Source organism: Mixophyes fleayi, chromosome 6 (assembly GCF_038048845.1).
Source record: "Mixophyes fleayi isolate aMixFle1 chromosome 6, aMixFle1.hap1, whole genome shotgun sequence".
Classification (NCBI taxonomy): domain Eukaryota; kingdom Metazoa; phylum Chordata; class Amphibia; order Anura; family Limnodynastidae; genus Mixophyes; species Mixophyes fleayi.
Genome location: NC_134407.1, coordinates 20126551 through 20141914, shown reverse-complemented (window position 1 = coordinate 20141914; position 15364 = coordinate 20126551). Strand labels below are relative to the sequence as shown.

At 40.0% G+C, this 15364-nt stretch overlaps 1 protein-coding gene across 6 annotated transcripts in view; it reads left to right on the top strand.

Moving 5' to 3' along the window:
• Positions 1-15364, top strand: part of ADAM12 (ADAM metallopeptidase domain 12) — a 399327-nt gene that overhangs the window by 356955 nt on the left and 27008 nt on the right. For all 6 annotated transcript variants that reach the window (XM_075215979.1, XM_075215980.1, XM_075215982.1 and 3 more), the window contains 3 exons: positions 3323-3431; positions 3522-3720; positions 8218-8295. In XM_075215979.1, coding sequence (XP_075072080.1) covers positions 3323-3431; positions 3522-3720; positions 8218-8295 — 386 coding nt within the window. The remainder of the gene's footprint in view (positions 1-3322; positions 3432-3521; positions 3721-8217; positions 8296-15364) is intronic.

Below are 15364 nucleotides of genomic sequence, written 5' to 3'. Positions count from 1 at the left end.
TTGATTTTTATCAACAATTAGCACAGTTGTGAAAGGCAGAGGAAAATAAAACACATTAGCTTCTCTATTTTAGTACTAACCCAGCCACTACCGTGCCTGCAAAATTTGTAATCTTTTTTTTTTGTCAAGGAAAAATACATGCAGATATGTTTAGAAACCTAGACGTTTGCTGATAAAAGCTATTTGATCTACTCAGCCCAGTTTGCCTATAGTGCCTGCTACACATACAATTCAATCTGATTAAAACATTAGAATGATCCTGATTTTGGGAACAATAGCGACACAGATAGAGGGTTAGATTCCATAGAACTGTTAGTTTGCCCTGAATATTTAGCACATCCTGTTACCTAGCACTTAATTGTTGATCAGTAATGCTAACCACTTACCTACGCAGGTCATTGGCCAACCTGATTTTAAATCATGCCGGATCAAATTCAATTCAATTTGGATTTTGATTGCTCAGGATGGTGCACACACAGCAGTGGTTGGCCAATTGGGTCAATACTGACCAGTTTGGCTGACTAAAGCTGGAGACACACTACACGGTTTTCGTCCAATAATCGGCTCAATCAGTAGACATACGACCACTCGTTCAAAAGTCGGGTCAGTGTGTGTTGTGACACAATGGTCGAAAGTCTGCCCAAATGGACGATTGTCGCCTCATTTGGTTGGTCGTACCGTTAAATATTTTCGTTCCAATCTCGTTTCCGTTGTGTAGTGTGTATAAGTTTCTGACCGATCCACAACAGTGAGTACGACATTACAGTCATTGCTCACGACAACATGGCTGTAAAAAGTCGCTAAAGAGACGTCCGCTCTTCCCTTTATTGTCCTAAACAAGGCTAGTGTGTATGCAGTCCATGGACCGAGCGATCGGAACATCGATCGCATGTAAAATCGCTCGGCATAAAAAGTTGGTGGAAAATTCTGTATTGTGTACCCAGCTTAAATAAGCATGCTCGTGGTCAACATAGAGACTAAGGGCCTGATTCATTAAGGATCTTAACTTGAGAAACTTCTTATTTCAGTCTCCTGGACAAAATCATGTTACAATGCAAGGGGTGCAAATTAGTATTCTGTTTCATGTAGCACACAAATACTTGATAGCTTATTTGTACACTGAAATTTAAATTTCATATTTGTGTACTACATGAAAAAACAGGCAGTATTTACCTTATCATCATCATCATCATCAACATTTATTTATATAGCACCACTGATTCCGCAGCGCTGTACAGAGAGCTCACTCACATCAGTCCCTGCCCCATTGGAGCTTACAGTCTAAATTCCCGAACACACACACACACACACACACAGAGAGAGAGAGAGAGAGTCTAGGGTCAATTTTGATAACAGCCAATTAACCTACCAGTATGTTTTTGGATTGTGGGAGGAAACCGGAGCACCCGGAGGAAACCCACGCAAACACGGGGAGAACATACAAACTCCACACAGATAAGGCCATGGTCGGGAATTGAACTCTTGACCCCAGCGCTGTGAGGCAGAAGTGCTAACCACTACGCCACCGTGCTGCCCGACTTATGTGCAAAACAGAAAACTAATTTGCACCTCTTCCATTGTAACATGGTTTTGTCCAGGAGACTTAAATAAGAAGTTTCTCAAGTTAAGATCCTTAATGAATCAGGCCCTAAGAACCAACCTACTCCCCCCAAACACATACACGCTCAGCGATGTGGTTATTCAGCAGACTTTGAACAATCAGTGTGTTATTTATCTTTCCAAATCGTTCCACTTTTAGGTCTGGGATATAGACCTATATAGATGAGGTCTCCCATTGGCTCCAAAAAGTGTCTGGCTCCTAAATGTATAATAGCATCCACTGTGTGTTAATGAAAGGTACAATTTGGCACACACCCCACATCCCAACAACAAACTCAATCTGCACAGCTTAGATTTGCCTCCCCCCTCCTGTATCCCAGCATGGTTTAGCCAACATGCAAAATTGCACCTTATATACTCTAAATCAGGTCCCTTATGTTCCTTTCTAGCAATGGACCTGATTTTAGAAGGATCCCAGCCTCAATACTTACTTCTACAATTTATGCTAAGCCTAAATATTGCTCTGAGCAGAAAAAAAACAAATAGTTTTCTTTTTCTCTCAGACTTTTATCTCCTTTTGGTTGAGTGTACTATGTAGGCACAGAAAATAAGGGTACAGTAGTTTATAGAAAAGACATTACAGGTCTCACATTCCGCTCCTTTGTAGCCCGCTCTGTGAGTAGGGGGTGCCACTATTTCATCATGGTTTCCTCCCAGATCCCTCCACCATTTAGATAAGGAGAGTGTGGAATTCATTTATCAATCCTCTTTTGTTTTAATTTGAATTTACCTTAAAAGTGCTGAGAGCTCATAGCCACTGTTGTTGAGCTGCAGATTTTATGTGCGTAGGGAAATATATTTAATACAATTAGGATTTTCTAAATTTCTGGATTTAAAAGCACAAATAATTTCAGCTCCAATATGTATCTGTAAACAAACACTGGTCTAGCTGGAAACATATAAATATCAATTAGAAACACAATTCGACGAGAAGCTGTATGTAATCCCGTTACACAATATCATAACGCTCAACATTTATACATGCAAAACCGGGACAAAATAGTACCAGCCTTGATCCACAACTCCATCCCGATACACCTCAAAAGCACAGCAAATCAGGACTGTCCCGTAGAAATCGGGGCTGTTTGGATGTATCTGTCAAACAATGTGGTGGAAGATGACACATTACAATCTCCATCGTGCCATGTTTACTGAACTTGATTATCCTAGTTTGCTTTTGTTTTTTAGATACTCATCTTACTCATAATATCAAGATAATAAAAATAGTGGGAATTGCAGTCAATATAGAGAAATTGTACTATGCTGTTGGACTGTATTAAACAATAGAGACATTTCCAAGGTCACACATTTTCTGGCGGAATGCCTGGAAATTAGAGACAGCTGCTAATGATAATACTGTGTAGAAGTAAATCATATTTGAATGGATAAGAGGCATCTCCATTTGTCCATATTATTGACCCTTTAAAGCAGATTCTGTCCCTTCCATATATATGGAAATTCCTTTACATGACAAAGCTTTATTGAAGCATAGCTATGTCGCTGCATTACTGGCTCAAAGGAATCTGTTAGATGGCTTTGCTATTATCTTTACTAATTAATCCAGCATTTATTTTGATCTTGCAAATCTCTTAACTAAATTTGCAATCATTTTATTTTCTCTAACAAGTGTCACCTTCTGAGGAACTCAAGATATATGTTGTTTAGAGTTGACTGACACGTGGCTCATATGCTGATATTTCAGGTGCTAAACCCGCCCCAGGTATTTGTTTTGAGAGAGTCAACAACGCGGGAGATCCCTATGGAAACTGCGGGAAAGACTCTGCCGGATCTTTTATGAAGTGTGAAAGCAGGTAGGTCGGGGTTTATGTTGTGCTATGACTATGGGGTGACGCTACGTACCAGAGATGTTCTATTTGATGGTGTTTTGTTTCTGATTCTAGAGACGCCAAGTGTGGGAAAATTCAGTGTCAAGGTGGTGCCAGCAGGCCTGTCATTGGCACCAATGCCGTCTCCATAGAAACGAACATTCCCCTGCAAGAAGGTGGCAAAATCCTGTGCCGCGGTACCCATGTGTATCTGGGGGATGATATGCCGGACCCAGGGCTAGTTCTAGCTGGCACTAAATGTGGACATGGAAAAGTGAGTGTCCTAGATATGGGGGAGTATTTATAAACTGGTGCAGCTGTGTAAAACCTGCTCTGTAATCCACGGCAATCACCACCCTAGTACAGCGACCTTACAGTGTGGCTTAGAAACAAAGTTAAGTTATACAGACCCAAGACCCTTGTCTGGGATATATGAGACCTGGGGATATATTTACTAAACTGCGGGTTTGAAAAAGTAGAGATGTTGTCTATAGCAACCAATCAGATTCTAGCTGTCATTTTCTAGAATGTACGAAATACATGACAGCTAGAATCTGATTGGTTGCTATAGGCAATGTCTCCACCTTTCCAAACCCGCAGTTTAGTAAATATACCCCATGATGTCTACGTTACATTTTCTTTTTACTACACTTAATAGTCTACAATGGCTCACTTGCTACATGTTACAGATATTACATAAAAATCTCTGTAATAGTTTCAAGGCTGATCTGGAGTTTTATTTCTAGTACTTCTCCATGGCACTATTGATTTAAACAATGAGTTACAGACTCCTTTATAAATTATGCACAGTAAAGACACAACATCAACGTGGAAGACCAGGTCATCCAGTACGGAAACCAGCCAGATTGTGGGTGTGACGTTGATAAACATTGATAACTGGATATTAGGGAGTGGAAGCCAATTACATATTCCAGGCTTTTCTCTAGTGACACAAATGAGGGCATAGTTTGAAGGAGATTTTTGGCTTCAAAAGTCATATTTGTGCAGTCCCACCCAGGCACTGTTCTCCGAATCGAAACGTCCAGAGAACGGCCAGAACGATCTCTCTGGATAACAAAGTCGTTTAGTGCAGCGATGATAGATATAGCCCTGCAAAATGTGCCTGTGGCCTCTCTAATTCCCTAACTTCTCCTGTAAACCAGTGCTTAGCATTTTTAAACATATTTGGTTTTTCACTAACGGAAAAAAAAAAAATTATGATGATATTGGATCAGCCACACATGAGTGTCTCAAATGTGTGTAGGCGACTGGCATTGGTTCTGTATACTTCAACCTAGTTAGATCATTCACTAAAGTGGAGAAGTGTAGTTTAGTGTTTCATTTCCAAGTTCCATAAGAATGGTTTTGCTGGTGTGATGCATTTTCATGTACGTTTCCCATGTCTTTGGGCATAGATGATTTCAAGCATCCTTTTGCCTGCTGAGCATAAAATGTGATAACTTTAGACACAACTGAGGCATTGTATAGGATGTGGAGAGCTGGTCGGACCAGCCTACAGGATTATCCACCGAGTGCATCCACTCTATGAATAGCTCAAAGCTGATTAACACTTCACTGGCTTAGTGCAGGGGGTATTGTGACTCCAGCAGAGCGTGCTTCAACAGCTGGACACCAAGGGCCTGAGTCATTAAGGAGAGCAAGGCAAAAAAGGAGTAAGTTTGCTCCTGGACAAACCATGTTACAATGCAAGGGGTGCAAATTAGTTTATTATTTTGCACATAAGATAAATACTGGCTGTTTTTCATGTAGCACACAAATACTTGATAGCTTTATTTTTACACTGAAATTTAAAGTTGATCTAGGCCAGTGTTGGCTAACCTGTGACACTCGAGGTGTTGTGAAACTACAAGTCCCATCATACCCTTCCAGCAATAAGATGCTATATATTGACAAAGCATGCTGGGACTTGTAGTTTCACAACACCTGGAGTGTCACAGGTTAGCCAACACTGATCTAGGACATGTCCTATCCCAACTATAAATGTATCGCCACCTTTTAAATTGACCTCCCCTCCAATGCAACATGGTTTTGCCCAGGTGCAAAGTTACTCCTTTTTTATGCTTTGCTCTCTTTAATGACTTAGGTCCCAAGAGTTTACTTATAGGTACACACATTGGAGGCAGAAATTTTTTTAATCACTTTTTCCTAGCGATTGATGGGCTGGTTCAGTCCACGAAATAGCTGCTTCCCCCTGTGGTGGGTGATACAAGCATTTTACATTTGGTTGATTAGATCATTCTAATAATAGGTGCACATGTTAAGACGTTTTCAATTGTACAAACATTTTCTTTCTCAAATAATCCATTAAAAAATTCCAACACAGATCCCAAATGCACAAGTTTTCTTGAAATATTTATTCTAATTACTTTTTTTGGGTTTCATTGCCCTATGGAAATTCAGATTACAGATGTTATTCGGCAAAACTCTCGTATGTATAAACAGTAGAAGTAGAATTTTTCCCCACCGATGTTTCAATATAACCTAAACGTTTTGTTAACTTGTTCCACGGAAACGCGTTCTCTAATGAAGAATTATTGTTGACGTGTAAGGACATTTTTACTTGTCTGCCACTAATTATTATTGCCGTTGTTTACAGTCTGCGATGTTCTTTGTTATTAAGATCTAACAGAATCATCCGGCTTGTATTGTTGTTTTCATTTCTATAGGTCATCCTCCTTTTTCATTTTAATATGACATAATCCCTTTTGCCTATCACATTCTAATCATCTGAGATTTAATATCCCCATTGGGGCGTACCTTTGTGTCCTCTGATTAAACCTATGCGACTGGCCCTGTCATAATGTGACTTCCCGCTAATTGTGCCTTGCAACCCTAATCTTTATCAGCGGCGTTGACTTAACTCCCTATCATGAAGAGATACTGGGTAATTGTGTTTAATTTCTAGTCCATTTAAATATATCAGCTCTCGTATTATTTCTGAACTGTGCGAAAGCTCCGTTTCCAGGCAGCTCTTAATTGCTCAGTTCAGAACATCATTATTATTTTTTTTTCAAGTATATATTTATGTGAACTATCAAAAATTAATTTAACTAAGCAGAAAAAAGTGACATCAAATTAATGCAGTTGGTGAAAATGAATTTCCCTGTTATTTCATTAGACACTGTTCATGTTTTTAGATTCTTATTTAATATTAGTTGGGTGGGTTTATGGACGCGGCTTCGTAGCTGACGGTATGATTGGTGACATGCAGGTCTATTTTTTTTTAATTCTGACCAGCATCTCAGTACTACTTCGTTGTATGCCCGGTGTAAGTCTTCAGTTCTTATTAAATATTGTTTTACTTTTCTTCTTTGATCTATCTGTTATAACTAGGAAAAGTATACAGACCCACTTATTTTTAATTTGTAAGGTGTAAGTTGCGTTTTGCATTGCGTTTTGCTGTATTTTTGGGACAATTTCACTTTGGTTTGCTGGATGTAATTCTCTGTATCTATTCTTATTCCATAGCTGAGTCTTTAAAGGGGCTGTAACACTAATTAATGCTTTGTTAACTCTCAAATACCATTTAGGTGCTGTTCCAATAATGGACACTGGACAGCTGAGCCTCTAGATCAGGGGTCAGGAAACTTTTTTACCTTTTAACCCAAAAGATATTTAGATACGCCGATGTTACCCCCTTGATTTGAAAGGAAGGAAATCATATATTATCAATTATTGGAATTAAAAATTTTATTGAATCTATTCAAAATTTCTTTGAAAGCTTCAACTTCAAAACTTCAGGTTTTGGAGAAATGATGTTGCTTCATTTTTGATACGAGAGGATCAATATTGGGGCATTTTGATATCAGAGCAATTTGGATACAGTCTTCAGCGTCCAATCGATTTTCTCTGCTTTGTTTTTATGTTCGTTAGAGTGGAAAATCCTTGTTCACAAAGGTAGGTTGTTGCAAAAGGCAGCAACTTTTTGACTGCCTCCTCATGTGCAATTTTGAATGCCTTTTGCAGCTGTTGACATCCAAAAATATGACAGATCTGCTTTGTTTTCAAATGCAATACGTGCTTCATTATTGCATCAAAGCTCAAGAAGTGTCTCTGCCAACCCTTAAGGCTCTTCTGGTACAACAGCAATTTCACATTTAAAGGGGTCTACAATCCAACTGACACCATGTGAATCGGCAGCATTACCCCCAGAAATTTCATTTTTACCCCATTTGGGGTAATTTACCCCTGTTCCCTGACCACTCCTCTAGGTACAGCAAGTTTGACTGGGGCCGCGGCTGTCACATGACAAGCTGCGGATTTATTTATTCAGTCCTCGATACGGAATGCCTACACGGTTTAAAAGTTTTTCTGTGCCAACGGCATTCATGGACAAACACCTTTCAGTTAATGTATTGGTGGATGTCCCAGTAGATGGACCCCCACTTAACCACTACTTGGTGGGAAGGTGGATGTGAGGGGTTTTCTGCCGGGAGACAACCTCAGTTAACCCCCCTGATTCCTCCAGCTCACATCCAAACATGGTGAGATCTCATCCTGATGTAGGACTTTACTTCCAATCTCCAGGTACTTGCAGATGATACTTATCATCTGCAAATCATCATTAAATCCACCACTAAGAAATAACTCCTGATTTAATGGCAACAAGAATATGTCTATGATATGAATATATTTCCAATATTTTGTTGCCCCTCCCCCCCCCTTCCCCATTTGTCCAGAATGTTATGAGAAGAATCTTGCAGATTATATTTATGTGATTCATTACAGATAACTTTTACTTTACTTTTAGATCTGTCTGAACCGCCAGTGTCAGAATACCAGCATATTTGGCATCCACGACTGTGCTGTTAAATGCCAAGGACACGGAGTGAGTATCACAAGCTATGACATTTTTTGACAGTATATACGAGTTCTTGGAAAGTGAAGCTGGTAGAATCCTTATTTATACCTTTTTTCAGAGCCTGTATTTATTTAACAGATTTACCGAGCTATTATAGGCAAATGATTAACTGCAGTAGAGCACTGAGAGGATAACGGGCTGAATGTGACAATGGACGAAACTTACAGTGTTATACCATGATCATTTACATATACAGCTAAGGCTAGGTACACACTGAAGAATATTCTGACCAACGTGTGTTAGGTCCGGTCGTTCTGACGATTAATGCGTACACATTAGTCACGTTTTAGATGATTAACGAATGACAATTTTGTACACACTGAAACGACTTATGAGGTCCATGTAACGATATCCCCAAAAAATTTAAATAAGGGGCAGAGCATGTTCAATAGTAACCACCCCAAACCTCATAAAAAGTGAAGGTAACACTTTTTCTTCATACATTCATTAGCGTGTGTACAGTGTACGTACATTCGCAACCACACATAAACAAAAATTTTTTTACTAATATGGACACTGTTGAAGAACTACAATTAACTGCTCTTGTTCTGCTCACTGTGGCAAGAAGACTGTAAGTATCGACCTGAAGGGAAGGAAGGAGAAAGAATAGATTGTGTTGGACCAAAGAGTGGTTCAAGAGGAGAGACACACTCTCTTATATGTCCCTGCTGCAGGAGATACGGACCACAACCTTTTTTGTGTACTGAGTGTACAATAAAGTGACACATAGCTATAATTAAGGACGCAGACATAAGCAATACACATGTAAATATAACATTGTTTTTTTATAACACTACACTGACAAAGGTTTCTAATTAAACTGGCAGACATATGCTATACACATTAATGCAATATACACCTGCTATTGCTTTACCACCTAATTACCAAATGAGTGATGCGCAGACACCGCACCACGTAGGACTGGGACAGGCATCAGAAATTACCATACACACGCCCCCAAAGGAGTCGCAGCTCGAGGAACTATCGCACTTGGTCATTGATCGATCAGAAACTTATTGATTGTTAGGTGGATTAGTAGGAAAATATTAAACAGTACGACCAACCAAATGAGCCGACAATCGGCACTTTGGAACTTTCGACCATTGTGTCGTAAGTCGGCTGCTTTGGCCGATTATTGGATGTAAACGCTCCAGTGTGTACTTGGCTTATTGTGGACACGGATAATAAATTACACTTAAACTGTCTCAATAGAATTGGTTTCATTTAATTTCTCTTTATCTTCTAATTCTCCTGTGAAAACCTCAACCACACTATATGCCCTTCAAACTCCCAGACAGGAGAATCAGCCAATTTCATGAGAAAGACTTTGGGTCAAATTTACTTTTGATGAAACCACCAGTTTTCAGACGTTTTTCTGACCGCTTTGAAGCCGCAGGATTTATTAAAGGCCCAACCGCCATTAAAACAGCAGAATGAACGTTTTTAGAAACCACCACCTAACAGAACTCTATCCCGATTTTAATGATGAACACAAACTGCCGGATTTAATGTTCTGGGTTTGCAAAACCGCCATCCAAACGGCCATACCAAAAAAGGTGGTTGTGCGAGGTGAGATTTCTGCATTGTGTCTGAGCTATCTGGCCATTCAGAACATAAGAGAAAGCACCATTGATACATATTATGGGTGCAATCATTATTTATTGATTAAGGGGCAAAATTAATTTATAATTAACTTATGGGGCAAATTGTATTTGTCATTATATTATTGGGACAATATTATTGTATTATATTCTGGGGAAATATGAACATATAATTATATTAATTAAATTAATTATAGTATATTAACTGGGCAATACTATTTGATAATTATTTATGATGCACTCATGTGGCACTACATGGTGCCCCCATGATATAATAATACAATAATATTGTCACCTTAACATAATGAAAAATAAAATATGCCCACATAAATTAATTAAATTAATTAATTAATGATTGCCCCCCATAATTTATATGTTAATAATGCCTCCTCTTATGTTCTGAATGACAGTATAGCTCAGACAACATGGTTGAGCTACCAAACCAATCAGAAGCAGGTATAGATAAACTGTGTCTTTTTCCTGGCTGTTTGGATGGCGATTTTGGCCAAACCGCTGGCGGTTTAGTTTTTTCAATCCGCCACACACCGCCAGGCATTTTACATCACAGCCTCAAACCGCCCTATAGTAAATATGGTGCTTTGGAGTGGACTAAACCACCGGCGATGTGTGGCGGTTTAAAGGCGCAGACAAATATGATTTTTAGCAAATTTACCCCTTTGTGTCCTACTGCATTCTCATGGACAGCAAGTCACAGTGTGTGTAATGGACTGGTACACATTTTCTAATTTAGAGGCAATTGTGCCCCCCCCCAGTCACCACCACCACAATCGGAGCGGGCAGGCATCATCCTTGCCTGCTTCTCAATTGCCATGTGCAGCCTATTCAACAAGCAGAGGGAAGGAGGGGGTGGGGCTCTGCTAAATCTATATCCACCCCTGAGGTACACTATAATAAGAAAATACCATTCATGTCCTATACACCGTGCCTCTCCAACTGCCTCCAGAGTTCCTCTAGCCCTTCAGTGCTCCGGACAATGTTAGCACTCAGATTCAAGCAGAAGTATAACATTGTTTCTGGTTAGCTGTAGACCAACCTGTAGCCAATCAGAATATTAGAATGTTAACAAAGCTGGACCATCCTATAGCCAATCAGAAAATTCATAGGAATAGGCCGACCTGCAGCCAATTAGTCTTAGAACATTCATAGTGTCAGACCAATCTGTAACCAGTCAGATCATTGGAACAATCACGGTATAAAGCTATATACATCCTATGAGTAATAAAGCAGGTTTATAACTGTAGGCTGTTCAAGCCAAAGTAAGGGAAAAATATGAGCTCATAGAGTTATACAAGGATAATAGTTTAAAAAAAAAATGTGAAGAAAAAAATCCACACTGCTTTCAACATTTTAAATTCCCAGTGTGCTTTGCTGCTGAATAGGTGAGCGTAACAGACATGGTGCCGGAAAACTGGATTATACTGCAGAATCCCACATCTATGTTTTCTTGGCCATACTTTTACTAACCTACAAGGCCATCAACAAAGCTGCACCAACATACATCTCCTCTCTTGTCTCAAAATATCTCCCAACTCGGCAACTCCGTTCTGCAAAAGATCTGCGTCTCTCATCCACCCTCGTTACATCCTCCCATTCCCGGTTACAGGACTTTTTTCGGGCTGCACCCACTCTATGGAACTCTCTCCCTCGCACAATAAGACTCTCCTCTGTTCTACAAACTTTCAAGCGTTCTCTGAAAACCTACCTATTCAGACAAGCTTATAATATTCCTCAACCACCATCTTAACCTCACTACCTTTAGCCTGTTACACAATTTCACAGAAGACAACTACCCCCGGACCAACATTGTTGTGTGACAGGATCATTTAGCTTATGAGTCACCTTACCTTTGCAGTCTGGCTCGGCCAAGATGCAAAATGTATACTTAACCTCATGTGTCAATCTCCCATTGTCCCATAGATTGTAAGCTTGCGAGCAGGGCCTTCTCACCTCTTTGTCTGTTTTACCCAGTTTATTATTAGTTTATTACGTTTGTCCCCAATTGTAAAGCGCTACGGAATATGTTGGCGCTATATAAATAAATGATGATGATGATGATACAGTGGTCATAAATTCGAGAAACAGGAAACACTTACCCCAACTATGTGTGGTTAATCAGAAAGCGGGTAACGGACAGTCCAGTGTGTTCTACAATGTGTGACATGAAACTGACCTCGCCTGATTGTTTTGTTCTTTTAAGGACATTCTCAAGCTCACAAAAGAAGAAATTAGGTATTTGCATCACAAAGAGAGGCTTTATCAAACATGGATTTCAAATTAAACCATCATGAAATTCAAAGCTTGTTTCATTTTCTTGTGCAAATTTTCATTAACATTTCAATGTTACACCGTTACAAGCAGTGAATAGTTATACTTTCAAAGGAATAAAAGTCTAACCATTGATTTAATAATTTGAATACATCTTACGGCTACATAATAGTGTTAGAAGTATGAGAAGTATGCAACAGTAGAACTTCAAATCTGGCTTTCTCTAAATTATGTTTACAGCCCCAAATGTGTAATTCAACCGGCATTTTAACTGGAAAGTTATGTTCATGAAATGTTAATGTTATATTAACGTGGATTGTGCCATCTTCTCTTTTCTTCATTGTTAGAACAACTGTGTTCACTCAGAAATGTATTTGAAAGTTAATTGCTGCATACTGCCATATTCCTGGGAAACTCTGCACAATCTACCTCAATGAATTGGATCAATAGATAACATGTCCTGTTATGTATACTAGGCCAACAGGTCATCAACCCTTTTTTTTTAATTATTTGTTTCTATATAAAACTTTATTAAAAAAGCTAAAGATTCAGAGCGGAGCAATCGTATTGTAGTATTTTTGTAGCTCTCAGCGTATACAGTATAGTATAACCTAATTTCAGAGAAATTACCATAGCATAACTAATGTGAAATGGTAAGAGAGCGTATTTAGCTGTGTAACCCATTCTAGCCTCTGGATATGTCAGCATCTTTTTCTAAGGTCTCCAGAAAACGGTTTTGATTTTATTTTCAGTCTTACATAGCGTTGGTTCAAAGCCAATTATATTTTCTAAAAGGTTGTTTCATACCAATGTGACCTATAATTATTAAATGTTCCCTTTAAGCTCTCAGCAAATGGTTGATGAAAAGAAAAGAATTTTGGAATTACAATGACAGACTTTATCGGCTGATTGGGCAGTATTTTTACTTTACAGATGCTGATTCACCTGGCTCCACTAACCAATAAAAATCCTGACGAAGAGACCTAAGTTCATACTTAAGCCATTCAGGATGGGAGACCTCCTTGCTGCCTTCTGGGGGTGTGGTCTTGTGAATCGCTTCCGTAGGGCCCTCCCCATTCTGAACCACATCCATTTAGTCCTATTACCGCAGGGCAGGGGCAAACACAGGATTTGTAGAGGGGGGTTTCCACACCACGCCACCAGTGGGCGTGACCAGCATGCATGGGGGCGTGGCTATAATTTTAGACAGTGCTTGGCTGCTCTCCAGCTCTTCCTATCCCCATAATATACATGGGCAATGCTGCGTGTTACTACTGTTAGGTGCACACAGCTCTCCCTTTTCAAGCAGAGCTGTGTGAAGCGGGAGCAGGATCCAGCCACCTCAATTATACAGTGCCCCAGGCTTGGAGGGGGGTTTCCAGGCACTAGGAAGCCTCCCTCGGTTTGCCTGTGCAGGGGGTGAGGCCAGGATGATGCATTTGACCCCGCCTGCCCCCACCCACTTCACCATAGAAGAGGCCAGGATCCGGGAGGTTACCCTACTCTCTCGGGAGTCCGGGAGAACTCCTGAAAATTCAGGAGTCTCCCGGACATTCTGGGAGAGTTTGTAACTATGCTTAAGAGTTGTATTAGAAATCTGCAATGCAAATCTGATCGCTTTAACTCAACATTCTCTTTCTAAATTTGTACAACTTACGCAGCTGTCCTATCGCTGTGATATTTTGATTACTTAAAAAAAAAAATTTCTCTTATATTAATCTGAAACTGGAAGCTCGTTCCAGACATCCAGGACCTGCGTCATTAAGGTGAACAAAGAATAACAAAGTAACTTTTCACCTGGGCAAAACCATGTTGCATTGGAGGGGGAGGTAAATTTAAAATGTGGGGACAGATTTATAGCTGGTGTAGGGCATGTCCTAGATCAACTTTGCATTTCAGTGTAAAAATAAAGCTATCAAGTATTTATGTGCTGCATGAAAAAACAGCCAGTATTTTACTAATAATCTGATATGCCCCCCCTGCATTGTAACATGGTTTGCCCCAGAGAACATTGACTCTTTTTTTTGTCTTACTTTCTTTAATGACTCAGGCGCCCAGGATGCAGATGGACCCTGCACTGGTCTGGTGAGAGGTCAGACTCGGCTCACCGCTGCCAGCCAGCATCGCTCAGCTGCCCGACAACCTTTTATTGATAAATTGCGCGATAGGCAGCAACGGGGAAATCTTTAGGGGGTATTCAATTGTTAGCGTTATCGGAAAAAAACGAGCACTTAAAAAATATTACCGTATATACGGTAATATTGCGCGAGAAAAGCGTTAATACGGTAGTTTACTCGCGGAATTTCAGCTCAGGAGCGGCGAGCTGAAATTCCGCGAGTAATTACCGTATTAACGCTAAGATTTTTTGAGCGCTCGTTTTTTTCCGTTAACGCTAAAAATTAAATACCCAATGTCCTAGGGTCTTGATAAATAGATCCCTTTTTCTGTCTGCTCTTACTACAAATTAGAAGAGGAACTTCTTCCAACTCTAATATGTGCAATGTATACAATATCTCTGCATCATTTCCATTCAAACATTCTATCTGAGCTGCTACAATGTATCCGGTGTCAGATTCTGACTGCTTCAGAGACTGTGTGAGGGGTTCCCTCTGTTTGGGATATGACAGCGTTGACGCTGGAGTGTTACACACCATACTCTGTTAACACCCCGATGTATGGGGCTGGAGGGTGTTAGCTCAGTATGAAATGAAATGGTTTCCATTATCATTTTTGGATAGTGCTCAAGCTGAACGCTGTACGGTTCTAATACGGAGCACACTGCAGTTCTGCATTAGAAAGGGAGATCGTATGATGTCACATCATGACATCACAAGGACATAACCTCTGTGATAGGGTGGGCGGCAAGAGTGAGGAGAGACCCTGATGTCTGCTAGGGATACTCACTGCTACCTATATAGCCTTTTCCCATACAGACAGTCTGTTGTCACCACGCTGCCACCAGGCGCTAGGCCAACCTGCCCTGATCATGGCAGAAGCTAGGGTGCTCGCTGGTCTGAGTGAATCTCTGCAAGTAGCAGTTTGCATTTATATTTAACTTATCAAATAAGTAACATATTTGTAACTCATGCAAATGATTACCTATTATCTATATTTGCATCTATTTAAAACAACTAAAGCTTAAAACAACT